This window comes from Glandiceps talaboti, chromosome 4 (assembly GCF_964340395.1).
Source record: "Glandiceps talaboti chromosome 4, keGlaTala1.1, whole genome shotgun sequence".
Taxonomy (NCBI): Eukaryota; Metazoa; Hemichordata; class Enteropneusta; family Spengelidae; genus Glandiceps; species Glandiceps talaboti.
The window spans coordinates 6535706-6555711 of record NC_135552.1 but is presented as its reverse complement, the minus strand read 5'-3'; the positions used below and the strand labels follow the sequence as shown (position 1 = coordinate 6555711).

General features: G+C 36.8%; 1 protein-coding gene across 1 annotated transcript; it reads right to left on the bottom strand.

Annotated features, from left to right (window-relative positions):
• Window positions 1–8856: 8856 nt before the first annotated feature.
• On the bottom strand, window positions 8857–18313 carry LOC144433775 (zinc transporter ZIP12-like). The gene is made up of 13 exons (XM_078122138.1): window positions 18223–18313; window positions 17759–18006; window positions 17095–17385; window positions 15480–15693; window positions 14492–14715; window positions 13484–13643; window positions 13011–13180; window positions 12371–12529; window positions 11547–11669; window positions 10947–11034; window positions 10495–10647; window positions 9601–9788; window positions 8857–9000 (listed from the first exon to the last, which is right to left on the bottom strand). Exons 1-13 carry the CDS (start codon window positions 18311–18313, stop codon window positions 8857–8859), a joined length of 2253 nt encoding a protein of 750 aa, XP_077978264.1.
• Between the last annotated feature and the right edge of the window lie 1693 nt (window positions 18314–20006).

Below are 20006 nucleotides of genomic sequence, written 5' to 3'. Positions count from 1 at the left end.
CCTTAGGTTGGCTAAGAAAAACTACTACACCAATAAAATTTCAAATGCCTCTGGCAACACCAACAAAACTTGGCTTATTATTAAAGAGATGTTAAACAAAACACATACCAAATGTACTCCCGATAAATTAACTACAAACAACCCTGGAAACACATGCTTAACAGATACAAGAGATATTGCTCAAGAATTCAATAATTATTTCACTAGTATTGGGCCCAATCTTGCTCAAAAGATTACAAGCAACAAAGACTTTAGACAATACCTGGATGGGAACTACCTCAACTCCTTTTTCTTTCACCCCGTGTCTGAAGAAGACGTCCTGGGAGAAATATTCAAGCTTGATCCCCGCAAAGCTACCGGTCAGGACACAATTAATCCCCTCTTAGTTATACACGCTGCTCACATTATTGCATGCCCTCTCACACATATAATTAACTGTTCTCTCAACAATGGTATTTTTCCAAGTCTTCTTAAGATTGCCAAGGTAATACCTATTTATAAAAAAGGTTCGCCATGCGATGTTGGCAATTATCGCCCCATTTCAATTTTGCCCGTAATCAGTAAAGTGTTTGAATCTATTGTCAATCATCAACTTGTTAAATATCTTGAAAAATACAACATCCTCATCAAAACTCAGTTTGGTTTCAGGAAAAAACACAGTACTAAGCTTGCCCTGGTTGACCTGATCACTGGTATTGCTAATAAGCTGGACAATGGTTATCTGACATGTGGTATTTTCATTGATTTGCGGAAAGCCTTTGACACAATAGACCATAGTATTCTTCTTCAGAAACTGAGTCACTATGGTGTCAGAGGCTTGCCTTTACTTTGGTTTAAAAGTTATCTCTCCCAGCGTAAGCAGTGTGTCTGTATAAATAATGTTACCTCGCCATATAGCGAAATACAATGTGGAGTACCACAAGGCTCAATTTTAGGCCCCCTTCTCTTTCTGATTTACATCAATGATATTGTGAACGCTACTGATGCATTTGAATTTCGATTATTTGCCGACGACACAAACTTGTTTCAATTTATCAACAATCCCTCAAATATAATTCAGCTTGATCAACTCCATTTCGACTTCAGGAAAGTATGTGACTGGTGCGACGCCAATAGGCTCACTATCAATGTAGAAAAAACTAATTTCATGATTATTAAGACTTCGCAAAGATTGGTGAAAATGGAGGGAAGTCTGGGCATCAATGGCTCACAAATTTCACAAGTAACGTCAACCAATTATCTTGGCGTGTGTTTAGATCAAAATATGCTTTGGACATCACACATTGAAAAAGTTAGGAAAGCAATTTCTCCAATTATTGGCATAATTTCCAAAATTCGCTATTACGTACCTAAATCTACTCTTCTTCTGTTGTATAACTCTATGATCTTGCCCCATATCTCATATTGTATAGAGATATGGGGCAATACATACAATACATTTCTCAAGCCTATCTTAAACCTTCAAAAGAAAGTTATTCGCTTTATAACTTTTTCAAATATTGATGCTCCCTCCTCCCCTCTTTTTCAGCAACTAGGAATTCTAAATGTCCACCAGCAATGCAAATTTAATACTTCTTTATTTATTTTTGATTTGAGGGCCGGTCACTTCCCGCAAACAGTTAACGACTACTTTAACACACCACCAAATACGTATCACACTCGGAATACAGCGAGAGATAACTTTTACATTCCAAAAGTAAATCTTACTTTGACGCAACACAATTTTCAGTATGCAGCTGCAAAACATTGGAACTCCTTACCTGAAGAATTGAAAAAAATACAATCCAGGACTACTTTTAAATCTCAGTTAAAACAGTATTTGTTACAAAATTAATTCAGCTTTTTCTACCTTACATTGCATTTAATGCCAGTTATATATTTTTTGATGAACGCGTTTTGTTTGTTTTTTGTTTGTTTTTGTTTTAATTTCAAATTTGTTTTTGTTTTTGCTTTGATTATTTTGTTTAATCAATTGTAGTATGGGCCACAAACTTGACTAGTTTGTTTCAAACTATTTTTGTGGTCCAGCCATAAACTCTGTATTCATCCATCAGTTTATGTGTAATATTTATTCCACTGTCTTTTTTACTTTTTCTCTTTTGTTATATTGATATGATTTTGAGTTTGTGGCAAAATAAAATACTATATATAGCGATTCTGACACCACAAGCCCGAGAAGAGCTTCAGTGGTGGATAGCTCACCTCAGAGCCTGGAATGGGAGAGTTGTAATGACTCCCCAACCAGATTTAATAATCGAAACAGATGCCTCAAAACATGGGCGGGGGCTGTCTGTCAGGAGATTCGGACAGGGCCCCATGGTCGATGTCAGAACGGATGATGCACATAAATTGTCTAGAACTGCTAGCAGGTGCATTTGCAGTCCAATCATATGTAGGAACAAAAACCCGATTGCATATCAGACTGAAGATTGACAATCAAACAGCAGTAGCATATGTAAACAAACTTGCGGGGACAAGGTCAATAGTTCTGTCATCCCTTGCTTTGAGTCTGTGGGATTGGGCTCTGAAAAGAGACATTCACCTGAGTGCAGAACATTTACCAGGAATACAGAACCACATAGCAGATTGAGAATCTCGCCACAGCATGGATTCAAGCGATTGGAAATTGAAACAGTCAATTTTCAAAGACTTGATGAAAATAAGGGGTCCATGCAAAATGGACCTGTTTGCCTTCAGGCTGAATACCCAGCTTCCCCAATACATGAGCTGGAAACCAGACCCACAGAGTGTAGCAGTGGATGTATTCCAACACCCATGGGGTGTCAGTCACAATTATGCCTTTCCTCCATTTTGCCTAATAGGCAGATGCCTAGCAAAAGTGAGGAGGGGATCCGGAAAGCAGATCTAATTCTGATCACTCCTGTGTGGCCATCCCAGCCCTGGTATCCCATGATTCTGGAAATGGCAGTGGCATTGCCAGTTCTCCTACCACAGTTACAAGATCTGCTCCTCTCTCCCCAGGGCCAAATTCACACATTAGTACTGAACAAAACATTACATCTAGCCGCATGGCATGTATCAGGAAGTCAATGCAAACAAAGGGACTTTCAGAAAATGCTACCAAACTCGTCGTTGCAGCATGGAGGGAAGGAACTAATGCAAATTATAACTCGGCCTGGAAAAAGTGGTATAGCTGGTGCGATACTCGGAAAATTGATCCACTTCACGCCACTGCGGCAGATATAACAGAATTCTTAAGTGAAGGTTTCCAATATCATACAATAAATATGTATCGGTCAACACCGTCAAGTGTTCACCCTCCTACGGATGCGTTCCCAATTGGCCAACACCCACTGGTAGTTCGACTGATGAGAGGTATTCTAAACTCAAGGCCAGCTTTACCGAGATACCAACAAACTTGGGATGTTGCAAAAGTGGTCAAATTTATCCAAAAATTGGCCAATTAATTCAAAACTTTCCCTTGAGCAGCTTTCCCTAAAAATGGTCATGTTACTAGCTTTATCAGCTCCAAAACGTTGCGCAGAATTAGCTAAGTTGGATATAAGGTTCATGCGTTCCCTACCAGAAGGAATTGAGTGTACATTAATAGGATTGGTTAAGACAGCAAGAACCTCAAGCAAAAAGAAAGTTCTATTTGCTAAATTCAATGGTACAAACAAATTATGTGTAGTTCATACATTGGATACTTACCTCAAAAGTACCAAACAATTTCGACCACAAATCGACGAAAATACTGCAAATCCCTTGCTCATTTCTTATTGACGCCCTCATTCACCCATTCTGCCTTGTTCAATTGCATGATGGTTGAAAATGCTCATGTCGCAAGCAGGTATTGATACAACAATTTTCAAGGCACATTCGACAATTCAAGATCAGCTTCTAGTACAAAAGCAGCAATGGTGGGAATTTCACTCGGTGAAGTCTTGAGGATGGCAGATTGGTCACGCAAGACAACTTTCACTAAATTTTATTATAAACCAGAATATAGCAACGCCTATACACAGGCAGTTTTGACTGTTAATAATTAATAGATAAGGACTGTTGGGCTTTAAACATACATTGTTATATCGAACTTCTGTGTTCGAAATATAATTACTAATTTTGCAAGGGCGCGAAGTAAAGTTTGAATTATATGAGAACACAGAAGTGAGATATAACAATGTCCCACCCTCCCATCCCTAAGAATCCAAGATTCTTATAACTACATTGTATATCATTATATATATTTCTCATTTTTTTTTGCAGAAGAGACTGATAGGACTCATGTTAAGACTGTGAAGACATCTATGGTCAAATGGTAGAATTACCTACAAGTTTGTTCAAATTATACGTTTATGACACTGTTGAACTTTCCTTGTTGCCCATTGGGTTGTTTATTGATTTGTGAAAATTTTTGTTCACAAGTTATCTTGTTTATGGACACTGAAGTATTATACAAGCCATTGAGTATGTTTTAGAGATTGCTCTGTTGACTGCTCACTGAATAAAGAACTGATGTGAGCATGCGTAAGACAGTATGACGTAGTAGATAGTATTAAGGAGATCGTTGTCTTTATTCTTATAGTTGATAGTTTTGTATTTTTCAGCTGATTTTATGACTGAATAAAGGACTATACATTGTTATATCTCACTTCTGTGTTCTCATATAATTCAAACTTTACTTTGGGCACTTCGGGCCCTTGCAAAATTACTAATTGTTAACTGCTACTTATTGCTATTTACACAGAACAAGTTAGTTTTGAACCAGTGACATGTAGGTATAGTTATGAACCGCACATTACAAAATTGGTAACCAAAAAAAAAAATTGCATTGCTTCTGCATATGGAAAAAAATAATTTGACGCAGGACTGACAATAGCAAAAAAATTACTGTCACAGTGATGGGAAAAAAGAATTTGCTGACATACCCACTTCCTCCTGCCCCCCCCCCATAGAAATCAAATGGTTCTCCCCTAATTTAAAGAAAGAAAATAAAGTGTATGAGTGTCATGAGGATCTACTCTGCATCCTATGAATTGATATATCAGAATCACAGACTGACAACAAATCCTTCAGTTCACTGTTGAGTCAGTCACTAACACTTCCGACTGTCGACACGAATCAATGTGGAAATTGCACAATTCCCCAAACTTTGTTTAAAATTAAGTTACTGTGAGATATATTGAGAAAAGTATTGAGAAAAATTCATTTATACTTTTTTTTAATGAAGTCGTAAATAACAAAAACAAAATCAATCACTGCAGTGCAGATTTTGTCGTCTGCCAGCCATGTCTTGTTATTATTTACATATTTGTTTACATGCAGAACTGAGGAAGGAAAGCAAGACAATAATTATTATTTCTGTTGACAATAAATTACTGGTGTGTTTGTTTTAGTTCTTACATGATTTTATGAAAAGCTATTGTTTTGAGGCGCTACAATTCTAATATACATATTGTATTTATATGTTAGGTTTCACACCATTTGTCATTTTATGGGCGACCTGTTACTGTAATAATCGCGAACCTGTCATGTACATTATAATTATAAATCCTACTATCAACAAACAACATGTAAAATTGGTAAAATATGAAGAAACAAAAAACTGCAGATCTGCCAGGGGAAACCCCCTGGACCCCATCCCCCAGAGGCCACTCATTCGTTAAACCAACAATAAGATTCAACAAAATTGGTAAAAAAAACTTCAAAAGCTTCTAAGGGGAGACCCCCTAGGACCCCCATAAGAGGTACACATGTCCAAGTCTCTCCACCTCTTACTGTCAAGATGCTATGAAACTTTATTTCAAAAATATTTCAACTTCGCGTAGTTGCTTTTTACATGTTAGAGCTGTCTTGTAAAGCTTTCAAATTATTGTCTGAAAGTGTCTGTGAATAGCCTAAACATTGCCTTTAGAACTAAAAAACCTCCAGGGCTTCTAGGGGGAGAACCCCCCCCCCCCTCGATTCACACATACTCACACAAGAAGTGGACATACCCCAGTCTCAAAGCTCTTCTCAGGCTCTCTACAGCTTACCGTCAGATGCTATGAAACTTTATTCATGGGGGTCAGTGACTTTTTGTCGGCCCAATGAGAAAAAAAACACTGAGCCCCCCTTGTCAATTATGTTTATTTAATTGAAAATCAAACATGTATGAAATATGTAGTTTTCTAAATATAATCTCTGTGTGATAGAACAGCATCTTTTTACTCCCTGTATTACCCTGTGTGAAAACCAAACAGAAAATTGTGGCAACAAAAGTAGGTGTTCAGCATTGACGTAAAAAAAATCCGGATATCTCAAAGAAGGAAAGAAAAAAAAGTTGCCAGCATAGGCGAAGGAGAAAAGAAATAATTCACAGGCCCAAGGATATCAAATGGTCTACCCCTTAGTAACAAATAAGTAATATGAACAACAAGGCAAGCCATAAGTGATCCTTCAAACACCTACAGGATCTGCATTGGCTACTTTGTTCATATAGCTATTCATTTATATCAAAATGGTGTTCAAAATCAATTAAATCTCCTCAATACAAGTCTGTTCTATTTTCACCATTCAATAGTCTGTAAGGTATGCCGTGATGGGGCGCCCTCACACATCGGCCAATCCCTACCACTGTGAGAGGAGGCCAGTGAGGTCAAAACGTCATGAAGTATCTTACAGTCTAACCAGTCAACTGTACCCTGACTTCCCATTGTAAGTCATGTGGCACACAGTTACATCGTCAATTTATATTTGTGATCCAATACCACTATTTATGTGATGATTGTCACGAATATGGATTTATTGACAATATGATGTTAACTAAGTAGTTAAATTCACCTTGTGACATGATCACAAATAGAGCCATCTATTATGAGTGAACAAGACCGACAGTTTGCAGTCAAAAGCGCTCAGCTATCAACAGCACTCTCTATCATGAGTTAACAAGACTGACAGTTTGCAGTCAAAAGCGCTCAGCTATCAACAGCGCTCTCTATCATGAGTGAACAAGACTGACAGTTTGCAGTTAAAAGCGCTCAGCTATCAACAGCGCTCTCTATCATGAGTTAACAAGACTGACAGTTTGCAGTCAAAAGCGCTCAGCTATCAACAGTGCTCTCTATCATGAGTGAACAAGACACTTTTTGCAGCCAAATGCTCTTAGCTCATCAAAAGTATGTTGTGTGTAAATTGGTTAGCATGTTAGTACTCAGACAGTACTCACATATGGTGCCTCAATTAAATGATAGATGTCTTGAGATATTATTAGTGAAGTAATGTTTTGTTACAGGTATCTTTACGGTGGGAGAATCATGGCAATATGAATCACAAAGTGTGAGTGAAGATGAAAAACAAGACTTAGAAAGACAGGCTATTCTCAGACCACTGGATGAAAAATACCTAACAAGAATTCACAATCCTAAATGGTTACTAAAACCGTTGACATGTAGGGGCCAAAGGGGAGTTTGGAAAGTGGACATCCCAGAGAACATTTTACCAAGTTGATGGTTGATTGAGGACACTGTTGGGGAGCCAAGGCACAATTTACCACATCCAGTTAATGTTTGAGGGCGTTGTTTGAAAAGCAAATTGGCCATTAACCATGCATGTTGTAGGTGTTATGTGAGTAGCAAATTGACAATTTACCACATTGAACATGAGTGGTGCTTTTAAAGTCGCAAATATACAATTTACCAAGTCAAAGGTTGAGGGCGTTCTTTGAGTGGTCAATGGACAATTTACCAAAGTTGAACATGTTGCAGCGTTACTGTATGAGAAATTCTAATGTACAATATGTCATGAACTCAAAACAAAGTAAATGTAGTGATTTAGCGCTAGGCCCAGTCAGACTCTAATACTGCAGCTTTGATTAAGTAAGAGAAGTCAAAGATTGCATGAGTGAATGAATGAATCTTTATTAATCTACAAATAACAAAAGCAAATCATATGTTGAGTTCACTTTGGACAAGTATTCATGTTTCCTAATAGTATGAGGGGAGCAAGAAAATAGTCATTAAGCTAATTAAGTAGCAAATCACTGCCTTCATGGATTTTCATGGCCCCTAAATTGAAAACAAGACTGTTTCATAGCCCAATGTTACTCTTCAGAGATATTATCTGCCTGTGTGTCTCTACCATAGACCATGCAAAAAATGCACACACACACACACACACACACACACACACACACACACACACGCCCTTTTCAAGCTTAAACATTATTTGAGGGTCCTCCTTTAAGCCTCCATTTTTTTTAATTTTTTCATGAACACCCCCACCCCACCCCACCCCCACCATGTTAATGCTGACCACAGCCTTACACTGTAGTAGCAGTTATCTCTAATCCATAAATAGGTTTCATAATAGAAGTGAAGGTAACTAGTCTCAAACCTCTCCCTCTTATCAAAAACACATCTTACGTTTGCGAAAGGTTTGCATAGAACTGTAAGGTATGCCAAGACGTGGCGCCCTCAAACATCGGTCAACCCTTCTCACGATACTAGGGGGAAAGAATAGCAAGCCTTTAAGTATAATGCATTGTATACATGAAGTCATGAGTATGTGATATATTGCATTATAGAGAAGGTTATTGGATGTTGAATAAATGCATTTTCTCAATAGTAATTCAGAACAAAACTGCTTGAATCTTCGACTAATTTCACTTCATCAATGTATTTTCTGCAAATAGCTATTAACCAATAACAAACTGCACCATGTAAATTCAGTAATCAGTTAATATACTGCTTAGACTATTTTCAATACATTGACATGTATATATACAGTAATTCTTAGACGTCTATACACTTCATTTCAAGCATTTTCAGGTTATGTGACATATAGAAGGTACATAATTCCATGCACGTGTCTTGTTTAGTCCTTTTTGAAGACTCCTGTGATGTCCAACAATCATCATTAAATCCCGGTTCCTACACGTATATCCTCCTCATAGTATGCTAACAGTAGGATGATAGTGAAGCCAACTAAAAATCCAATATTTTGAAATGCAAATATGGTCCATGGTTCTGTTGTTGTACCAGGGGACAATAGTTCTGGCATCTGATAGAAAGAGGGGAAAGGATGTCAGCAAGCAATAAAACACCAAGACTTCAGAATATTAGCGTCGTTTCGTAAATTTGAATGTTATAATTGTGGTTAAACTTTCAAGAACAATCATTACAGTGGCTGAAAAGCAATGGTCATACATGGTTTTAATGTGATGTTTCATCAGCAGCATTGCCACTGGTGTATAAGTATATAGTTGATGATATATTCACCTCGTTGCAATACTTCCTCAATGTTATAGTATAAATGTGACTAAGTTCCATCATGTTATTGCTTGATCTCATCAGTTGAACAGTCGCCCAAAGTATTACCAAAATATGGTCATTATCCACTAGTGTAAATTTGTGTGCTTTTACTTCAAATCGGTGTCTACTAATCACGAGACTGTATTGATAGGTAAAAGGTATTGTCGTAGAATCTTCGGTAGTTCATCGTTTTTTTTAAAAAGGGGATCAAGGGGAAGGGGGTTCTACTGTTACAGCATAAATGTCTGTTATTTTTACGATGATGGACTCAAACTGTGTTCGTTGTTTGCTAACACTAATTGCAAACCTTTTGTGTCTTAGAGTAAAGTCTGCATCTGAATATACCTACCATATCAACCAAAGCCACGTAGAGGAACATGCCGGCTGTCACTGCCAAGATCCATTCTGATGCACCAGCTATGCTCCCTACAGCCAAACCTATGTAAAGGCCAATGAAAGCACAACATGCACAGAAGAAGTTCCAAGCAATGGCTACTCTGTGTGATAGGCCACTTGATACAAGCAGGGCAAAGCCACCTGTGACAGTATAGAAAACAAATTAATTATCAAAGATACTTCTTTGAATTACACAAAGGAACACAGCTACATCAAATAAAAGCTATTTTCATAAACTCTGGGTTCTGAACAGCCATTTCATGAGTTCACACCCACATAAAATTTGTGTGATAGCCATTTAGTAACACAAAATTGAAAATCTGTTTCCCTATATTTGTTCTATGAATACTGATCAACCATTGCTTCATCGGATTTAGCAGGTATACATATTCATTAGTTGCACACTGAATATTCATGACTCCTAAGTGCTTACCACCTTTTAGATAAATAGTCACGAATATTCAGGGTGTATCTAATGAACAAGTCCCATGAAGTACCTCAGATCATGACATGCCTCTCCACAATCCAAAGTTTATGAAAATACATCTATTTGTTGGCTCGCAGTTCCCCTTCAAAGAGGAAGTAAGCACAATCAATAACTCTCGATGCAAATATTTTTGATGGCGAAAGAAAGTGTTTCTGTTGTGGTTAAGTACAATCACATGGACCTGAGGTTTTTTAATGTGAAACATTGATCATGAACAATTTGACAATCCCAGCTTAAACGTTTTGTTTTTGAGAATGTTGACAGGATTGAATTGCAGTGAAAAGAAAAGAAACTATGCTGTATAATGAACAAGACTATAAATTAATTGAAAGTTTTGAGGTGACAAATTATACTACAAACCTAATTCGTGTGGCACCTCGTGACACAGCACGGCAATCCCAGTAGAAATGCCAGACGCCAGGTCGATGCAGAGAGCAGCTCCTATAGCCAAACCATCTGCTAGATTGTGCAAGGCATCACCAACTATAATCATTACTGCTACACTGTTCAAACCTAGTAATGATGAATGAAAATAAAAGATACATAAGAAAGCTTTATGAACGATTTCTAAATAGTCACTGTGTCTATATAATTTAATATTTTGATTAGAAATGAAGAGTATACACAATCCTGAAGAAATGTGACAATTCCTTCTATCTCTTCAGAACTTCGATAACAACACTATAGAAAGTTTACTAGTCTCGGTTACCCAGCCTCTCGTTGCTGGGGGCTCTGCCTACAAGACCACCACATATGTCTTGTAGAAGAGTTCCAAGTGGTGTGAGTCTGGGTAACTGAGACTAAGAGCTTACTTGTAAAACAGGATTTCAGCCCTGTGTCTTTCTTTTCTTCTTTGGCGTGTACATCTCCATTGGCAACAGTTTGGTCTTCAGTGTCACACTAAACGTATTCAAAGGAAAAGTTAGAGAGATGACAGTTAGAGCATGAATGCATACAGTTGTTCGTGATGAAGTGACATTGTTTGTCCTTTATGAAATGATGATAAAAATGAATGCGTAATGTGCCCGCACTCCCAGCAGCTCCAGGTGCTCACAATTTGTTACCCTTGGCACTGATCTATATATACAGTGGCACAAATAAGGCCCTTTACACTCCCTCCACTCCTTGGGGAGGGGAGCATACAATCCATAACATCCTCGAAGTGCATAGGAATAAAGTATACACATTACAACCTCTAGCCTACCAGGTATGCAATTATTTTTTCTTCAATATAGTAAGTAAATGCAACAGTGGCTCGTATGATTATTATATGATTGAAAAGGAAAAGTCTCCATACATTTCAAACCTAAGTTTTTTTCAAATCCTACAAAATACACAATTTCTATTTCACTTATTGAGTCAACTCAGCATTTATACAAAGATGTATAGTTACAACGTTGTTCAAAACTTACAAGTTCCATCTGTGAGTTGCTGACTTCCTTTTCATTGTTGTTTGATGATGTAGACATTTCTGGGTTAATAGTATAACTGTGGTGATGATGTGATCCATGACCGGTGACTGCTTCAGAGTCAATCTGATCAAATTAACAACACAACACAATTCACAACAGTGATTTCATTTATGAGTGATTTTTCCTTGGTGTTGTCTTGACACAACATGAGTTTTCTGCACCCATTAGATATGGTATTGTTAACAATGTGTTAGAACATAAGTTGTGTTTATTTTCTGACTATCCAGTACACAAAATTCTGTATGTCTTGTCTGTCTGTCTATTGTATGTATGTATGTATGTATGTATGTATGTATGTATGTATGTATGTATGTATGTATGTATGTATGTACAGTATGTATGTATGTATGTATGTATGTATGTATGTATGTATGTATGTATGTATGTATGTATGTATGTCTGTCATGTATGTATGTATGTATATGTGTGTCTGTCATATGTATGTATGTATGTATGTATGTATGTATGTATGTCTGTCATATGTATGTATGTATGTATGTATGTATGTATGTATGTATGTATGTATGTATGTGTACTAATCTCCCTCTTCACTCTCATCAAACATATACGCACATATATGTACCCAACCACAGACAGACAGACACTCACACACACACACACACACAACAGATTCAACAAATACCTCGTGCTTTATCACTAATCTACAAGTACTAATTCATTGTAGAGATACTTTTACTACATCTTCTATACTATTCCACACCATAGCTGTGTAACGACAAGGTACAATATCAATCTGAAAATACCTCAGATTTATTCAAATGACCAGACACCAATCCCATGATCCTCTCCAAGAGGTAAAAACCATAAGCAGAGCCCAGAACGGTTGTCATCTTCCACAAGTCAGTTCTATCATCATCGTCATCGCTGTGATCAGTTTCTGAATGCCCGTGTAAACCCAGTGCCTGTCAAATGATATTAAGGAAGTATATATAATTTATAGTGTTTGATATAGCATATGAATTGGTAGGCATAGCAACGAATGGTATCAAAATGTGATCAGACTAAAATTACTGTCATGTAAATATGATACAAATTGATTTGATGTGAATCAATTTGAAATATTTGATGTCATGAATAGATTTTAAAATATTTGACATGAATTGATTTTAAATATTGGACATCAATCGCTTAATTTGAAATAGTTGACATAGAATGATTTGAAACATTTAATGTTAATGGATTTAAAATATTTAAAGTAAACCCACTTGAAATATTTGACATGAATGGATTCGATTTTAATTACATATGTAATTTGACATTATTGAAGTAAGATTTGATAGATGATATATTGTGATTTGATAAACTTGAACTGTTTTCATTTGATCATTTAATCCTTTACTTCTTTTTAGTTTGATTTTACGATTTACAGAGTTCAATTCTCACTTCTGGTATTAGATGTAACAGTGCATCTGACAGCATCGTTCCAACAGCCAATGCAATCATAGTTTGCATAACTCTGTGATAGGAGACCTTACTGACCAATGGGATCAACAGAATACCCAGCAATGCCATTAGACTAATAAATAGCACAATAAGTGTGCCCCATAGATACACTGTAGATGTAAATAAGAACAAAAATGGAACAATCATTAAATCACAGCTCAAGTAATATATTTAATGTGCTAAATGCTAAGTGTACTTTTCCTGTGTATGTTAAACCTTCTCAAATTCAAATTACTTTTAGATTAGTATTTTCAAATTACTTTTAGATTTAGTCGACAGTATATTCTCCTTTCCAATGCGGGTATAGATCTCTATTATTCAAGTTGCTCAAATAAAAGCTTGCGCTATGTTCAACGAGTCGACCCACCCCCACCCCCATCCCTGCATAACAACAAATACAAACAAGTACTTACTTATTGCAGTAGCTGGTGAGATGTCTGTCACTGGCTCCACGCATGCATCTGAAACTATTTGCTGGACCAATGATGGGCACATTTCAACGAATTTCGTTCTGCCAATACCCTCTGTTTCGTTAACGTCATAAATATCCATCAATTCGTCGGCCCCAAAACACTGAAAAAAAAGGAAAGAAGAATTAGCAGCCTGATGATCGTCAAGATGTTATTGAATATAGTATTTTAGTAACGCACGACTGGAATTAAAAAACGCCATCTTTTGCACGTATATACCAAAGAGATCGATATCTGTGTCGGGATAAATATCTGCTATAATTGTAACATTAGATTTGGCTTTGAGTTGTGGTGATTTTCTTTGAACTTTTTTTAGTTACACACAAATCTAACACTGAAGTTCCATCTTTACGAAGTCAAACAGACGGTACGATACATGCAGCTCTGTATCGCACAAGTTGGAAGGATATTTGTGTTATTATTAAATGTATGCTTATACCTATCAACAAGGATTTCCTTAATTACAGACCCCCTCATGACCCAAGACATGTTCAAAAGTACCCCAATCCCGTCAAAAACAGCAAAAGTAGCAACTGTCGAAGAGAAACATCATATCTGCATATTTCGACGGCATTGCACCTATGCCATACCGTATACCTATGCCATACCGTATATTTATTTAATACTTTTCCCATGTTACATAGCTAACGTTAACGTATGCAACATTTTCAAACATACATTCAAGGGGTAGAAGCTGGTTTTACACGTTTTGGTTGTAAATTTTGCAGCACATTGAAAAGCCACTCGTAGTATCTACTTTATAAGGCATACTCAAACCAGGTATTAAGATATATATAACTTATATGATCGCGACCGATGACGTAATTGTTTTACGATAAAAAATTCTCAGAGAAGTCCCAACGATCCAGCATATATTCTAACAATAGTAGGAGTCAATTGAAGTGACGTCATATAGAAGTTAAACATTAATATTATACAAGATTTGCATACCTCATCGACAGATACGACGTCATGGTCATGGTCATGATCATGGTCATGGTCATGGTCATGGTCATGGTCTTCTGCCTCCCTCACAGTCCGTTTATTACTGCTTAGTTTTGTTATCACGTGATCATAACTCATATCAGCTATGCTTCTCTTCTGTACGTGGCTGTGTGCGTGACCATGGTCATGACCCGTGCCGATGTTCAGCTTTTCAAGCATTTCTTCGAATTCTGTGAAATGAAACAAGTAAGAGTGTCACAGTCAAGTGACAATCTTGAATCTTCAAAAATACAAAGCAAAATGAGGGGTGAAAGTATTGCTTGTGTTATGCAGTGTTGGGGTTGCAGAAGCTTTAAGAGTTAGATGCAATTGTCACGGATTTGTAACAAACCGTTGCTATTTGTGACCGTCATTAAAGTCCATAGCTAACAAACAATATTCAAGTTTCTACTTCCCTCGAAATTGCAGTATGTTGAACATTTTTCTCAAGAACACATCATCTATATTCATCTTAGTGTTCCTTGAGATGATCAAATACACACATGTATTACCAACATGTACATATACTCACTTTGACTGACTATCGTTCTTCAAGTGAAACAAAAGTAAAGGGGTTCGCCCGGATATTGGCAAACATAAACATTTAACATGCAACCATGGTAACAACTTCAGAGTTGGTACAATGTTGTCACTTACAATAACTTGTCAATGTCAAAAGCATTTTCAAATTAACATTTTCAAAATAAAAATCACACTTTTGTATTTTAACCTTTATTGAACTTTATAATATTCGGGGGGAAATATATTGTCTCCAATGGAAAAAATTCTCAACTGCAAGGCATCCAACACACACACACACACACACACACAATCACAACAAAAAACAACACCCTCCCCCACAATAATTTGTCTTCAAACCATTAACTCTACAAATACCCCCCCCCCCCTGTTTTATCCCCACTACTAAAGTATAACCTCATCAACCCAAACTTACCGTGGTGATGAATGACACCATCGTGACCGTAGATGTCGAATATACTGTCGATGAAACTATCGGGATCAACTTCGGTCGGACTTCCATAGCAGTAGCCGAATAAATAGTACGATATGGTGATCGCAGCCAAATCTTCCATTTCGTCATCGTCTGCTCCAATGGTGGCATTGTGCAAGGAAACATCGTCATAGAATACGGTGTGATCAGTAAAACACTAAAAAGAAGAAATAAATGAAAAAATACCGCCAATGGCATTGTAGCACAACTGTACAGTTTTTAAAAATGTTTCTCCATATGCAAATCCAAAGGTGTTCATATGCTGAATGACTATCCAGTTGCCTATCCAACCATGTTGCTATCTTTGCAATATACGCGATCATTTGACTGTTGGTATGGGCGTGGTCATATGTTGCTAGATATATTTGCATACATTTTTGTATATTTTTGTTCACTTGTGTATGAATTCCTGATATTATCTTTTCAGTATACGTGATCATTTGGCTGTTAATATGGGTGTGGTCTTGTTACTAGGCACATTTACATACATTTATTGAATGTGTATTCATTTGTCTTTCAATTCCTGTTGTTATCTTTGCAATATACGTGATTATTTAACTATTGCTATGGGCGTGGTCTTGTTGCTAGGAAAATTTACATCCATTTTTTTGAATGTTTATTCAATTATCTATTAATCCCTGCTGTTATCTTTGTGAAATACATGACCGTTTGGTTGTTGCTATGGGCGTGGTCATGGTTGCTCGGGATATTAGCATACTTTTTGAATGTTTACTCAGGTGCCTACAAGATGATGTTATATGAGCAAAATATACTGCCATTCGGTTGTTGCTAAGGGCATGGTCATGGTTGCTAGGGCCAATTGTGTCAAAATATTTTGAAGAAAATCTGCAGATTAACACTTCTAGAAACATCTCACCAAGTTTCAGTCTCATTGACCAAGTAGTTTTTGAGATACAAGTTTTTCACCAAAAATGAATATTTTTACACCTAATTTGCATATCACTCATGGAATCATTCTATGCTTAACATGCTTTGACTATACATCCCTAGATGCATTCCCATTACAGTTCAGCTCAATCTGCTCAGTGGCTTTGGAATTATAGAGTTTTGCCCCAAAACACACATTTGCCCTAATTTGCAAACAAATGAATTTATCACAACAACGAGTAACTGCGATTAATGAAGAAACGTTCGGCTAGAAGGATCAACTATTACCGATCCGGGAACGTATTGCCAATAGTTCCCTAACTCAAACCAACCCCGAATTTTAAGGGTTCCAACACCTGTACGTAACAACCACACGGCTTGTTATCTCTAACCTAACTACAATACAACCTGGATGAACTTTGTCCATGACGTTCGGAGCTCCATTCTCCCTCATGAAACACCATCTACGTTTACCTGCCTGCACATGCGCAAACAATATGTGTATGCTGCCTGAGTTTGGAGGTGCCCAACCTCGGAGGAATGTTCTAAGCCTAGAGGTATGCTGTTAGAACCTGCTCGTGCGTGGTACTAGTATTTTTAGAAATGTTCAAAGTCCTTTCAAAATGGCTAAAATCCAAAAAGGAAATATTGAAAGGAGACTATAAACTACCTTTGCGTAGTTTTCAGCGACATAAGTTTCGTTGACGTCTTCCAGGATTTCTTCAAACTCGTCGAATGTCAAGATGAACTCAGTAGTATTGTCCGGGTCGTTGTAGTTGAACACTCGGTGAACAAAATACTCGTAACTTTTTGCACTCGGCTCAGAGATCTCTTTGCACACGAACTGTAAGTCGGTGAGGTAATACAAGAGAACTACGCTTGCTCGATGATATCCAGCCTCATCAAGACCCAATAGCGTGTCAGCACCAACAATGGTGAACAAACTTTCAGCCGATAGACACTGAGGACAAAAAATAAGTGAAAATAAGTTTCAAAAATTAAAAACTTGTCGTTGTAAGCGACAGTAGTAAAGTAAACAACAAAAAGAACAACTTTTAACAACAGGCAGCCATCTTTGTTAGATTTCCAACTTGGTTAATTGGTCGTTAAAAAGCAGTAAATAATTTGACCATTTCTTGTCTTTTTTCTTGAGAGACATGGCAAAGTTGGTTAATAATTTCTTCGAAATAGTTTTTTCATGTTTAGTTTTGAGTTTACAAAACAGATACTGGTCGCTAGGTCGACTTTAAGTTCTTGTATAAGACTAATTAAGTGTGCCAACTCGGTTTAAGTTCGACTCATTTCTACCAGACATAATATATTTGATGTTTTACCTCAGTACAATTCGTATTTGTTCCAGTGAAATCAATTTCACTGCACTGCACTCTGTCCCATAATATTCCAATAACTGTGTCCATTTCTTCTAGCGTTATGTTCCTTTCATCATCGGGACCAATACTGTCCAAGTATTCGACGACATTGTGGTAAGCATCGTAGTCAGCATCAAGATCGTGTGAGTCTAAATTTACGGAATAAACGCCGCTAAATATGACGGCAATTTGTAACACGAAGAAGCAGAATACTAAAAAGTTGTGACACGTCATAATTAATATAAGCAGACAAGACTTAGGACAGAACGTTTTGAACAGCGGGTGTGTCAGGTGAACCTGCTGGGAATGGAACCGTCGACTTGTGCAATTGCGTGTCACGACAAAAAATTGCTTCCCGTAATTACAAATTATCACATACCTTTGGTACGTACCTTTGGTAATCTACGTCACAATAGTTCCTATCATACCTTCTGACTGCAGCATACAGTCGCAGTAGCAATACGCATACGTGATGTAACTGATGTTAACGTTGTCTCCGAGTTGAAATCGTATGTCCATTTCACGTTGAAAACACTTCAGATCTCTCCATAACATCAAAATATTTTGACACCAACAAACTACATGTACATATATCAACTGCAAAGAAACGCCGCTATAATAATGTTGATATTATAAAAGGTTCCAACGTTTTGATCAGGGTTTTTATTCACTCTTACCACGTCACCAAAACTTCAGAACAAGATGATAGATATGTATAGGTGTATTCAACAGTTACGATTTTTAGATGGATAAATATATATACGGTCCAAGTTCTTCGGATTCCTTGAAATTATATAGAACCAAGAAACAATGACGTCATTCTCATATTCTCCAACTCAACCTACCTAGTTTCTAAGTCAGTCCTAAATGTTAATGTGTAATTAAAGTTTCAAAAATATCGTTGAAATAGATTAAAATATTTGGTAACTTTAATATCGTTAATGGCATGGTAACAACAACAACAACAGAAAGAAAGAAAGAAAGAAAGAAAGAAAGAAAGAAAGAAAGAAAGAAAGAAAGAAAGAAAGAAAGAAAGAAAGAAAGAAAGAAAGAAAGAAAGAAAGGAGACAGGCAGACGGACAGACAGACAAACAGACAGACAGACAGACAGACAGACAGATAGACAGACAGACAGACAGACAGACAGACAGACAGACAGATAGACAGACAGACAGATAGATAGATAAGAGATACATACATACATACATACATGCATACATACATACATATATACATACATACATTGTACATACATACATACATACATACATACATACATACATACATACATAAGAGATTAGATACATACATACATACATACATACATACATACATACATACATACATACATGCATACATGCATAGATAGATAGAAATAGCTGGAAATCTCTGTGATAGGTTGTGTGTATAAATAAAGCTGACGTATACCTGTACATAGATGTATAACATGATTACATGCTCAAATGTTACAAATGGATAATTTCATGGTAGTGTATATATCTGATACAATCATTCAGAAACCAATTACGAAGCTGCACATGCCACATTTTGAGATAGCAAGGTCAAATGAAAACAGGGACAGGTCAACATTTGTCTAAATCATCGGAAATGAACCAGAGTACTACCAGCGCAGACATCAAAACATTGGTGCCTGTATGTCTGCCTCTAGTTGAAGTAGCTACATTCCATGTACATGTATTCCTCCGGACAATATCATGTGTGTAACAAGAAGCTGCGATCTTAAACACTAATATGAAAATGGCTGTATGCCTGCCTATTGAGTCTGGTCTTTATATTGAATCCAGAACGATGAAATCAGAAAATAAAGTCTATGTAAACATTAACGATTAGATAAGATACTACACAATGGGTAACAAATGTCTGCAAATAAACATATACGGAGAAACAGGTGTTAGACAATCAAGCTAAAAGGCCTTGAACGTTGAGTCACCTTTGCTGAACCTTACATAATGATAGTTAGCCCCGTCCCGATCCAAAAGTAATAAACTACTATATGAATACATAAATGACAAATAGATAAATTCAAATTTATTTATTTATCTATTTATTTATCAAATAAGTAAAGCTTTACGCACGTGACATATTAGTATAGAGATACAATCACCAAAAGAAGAACTGAACTGAGTAAAGGTCACAGTATGCATCAAGCAGAATATCCAAGTATTTAAAAGATAGACAAGAATCTAAAAGC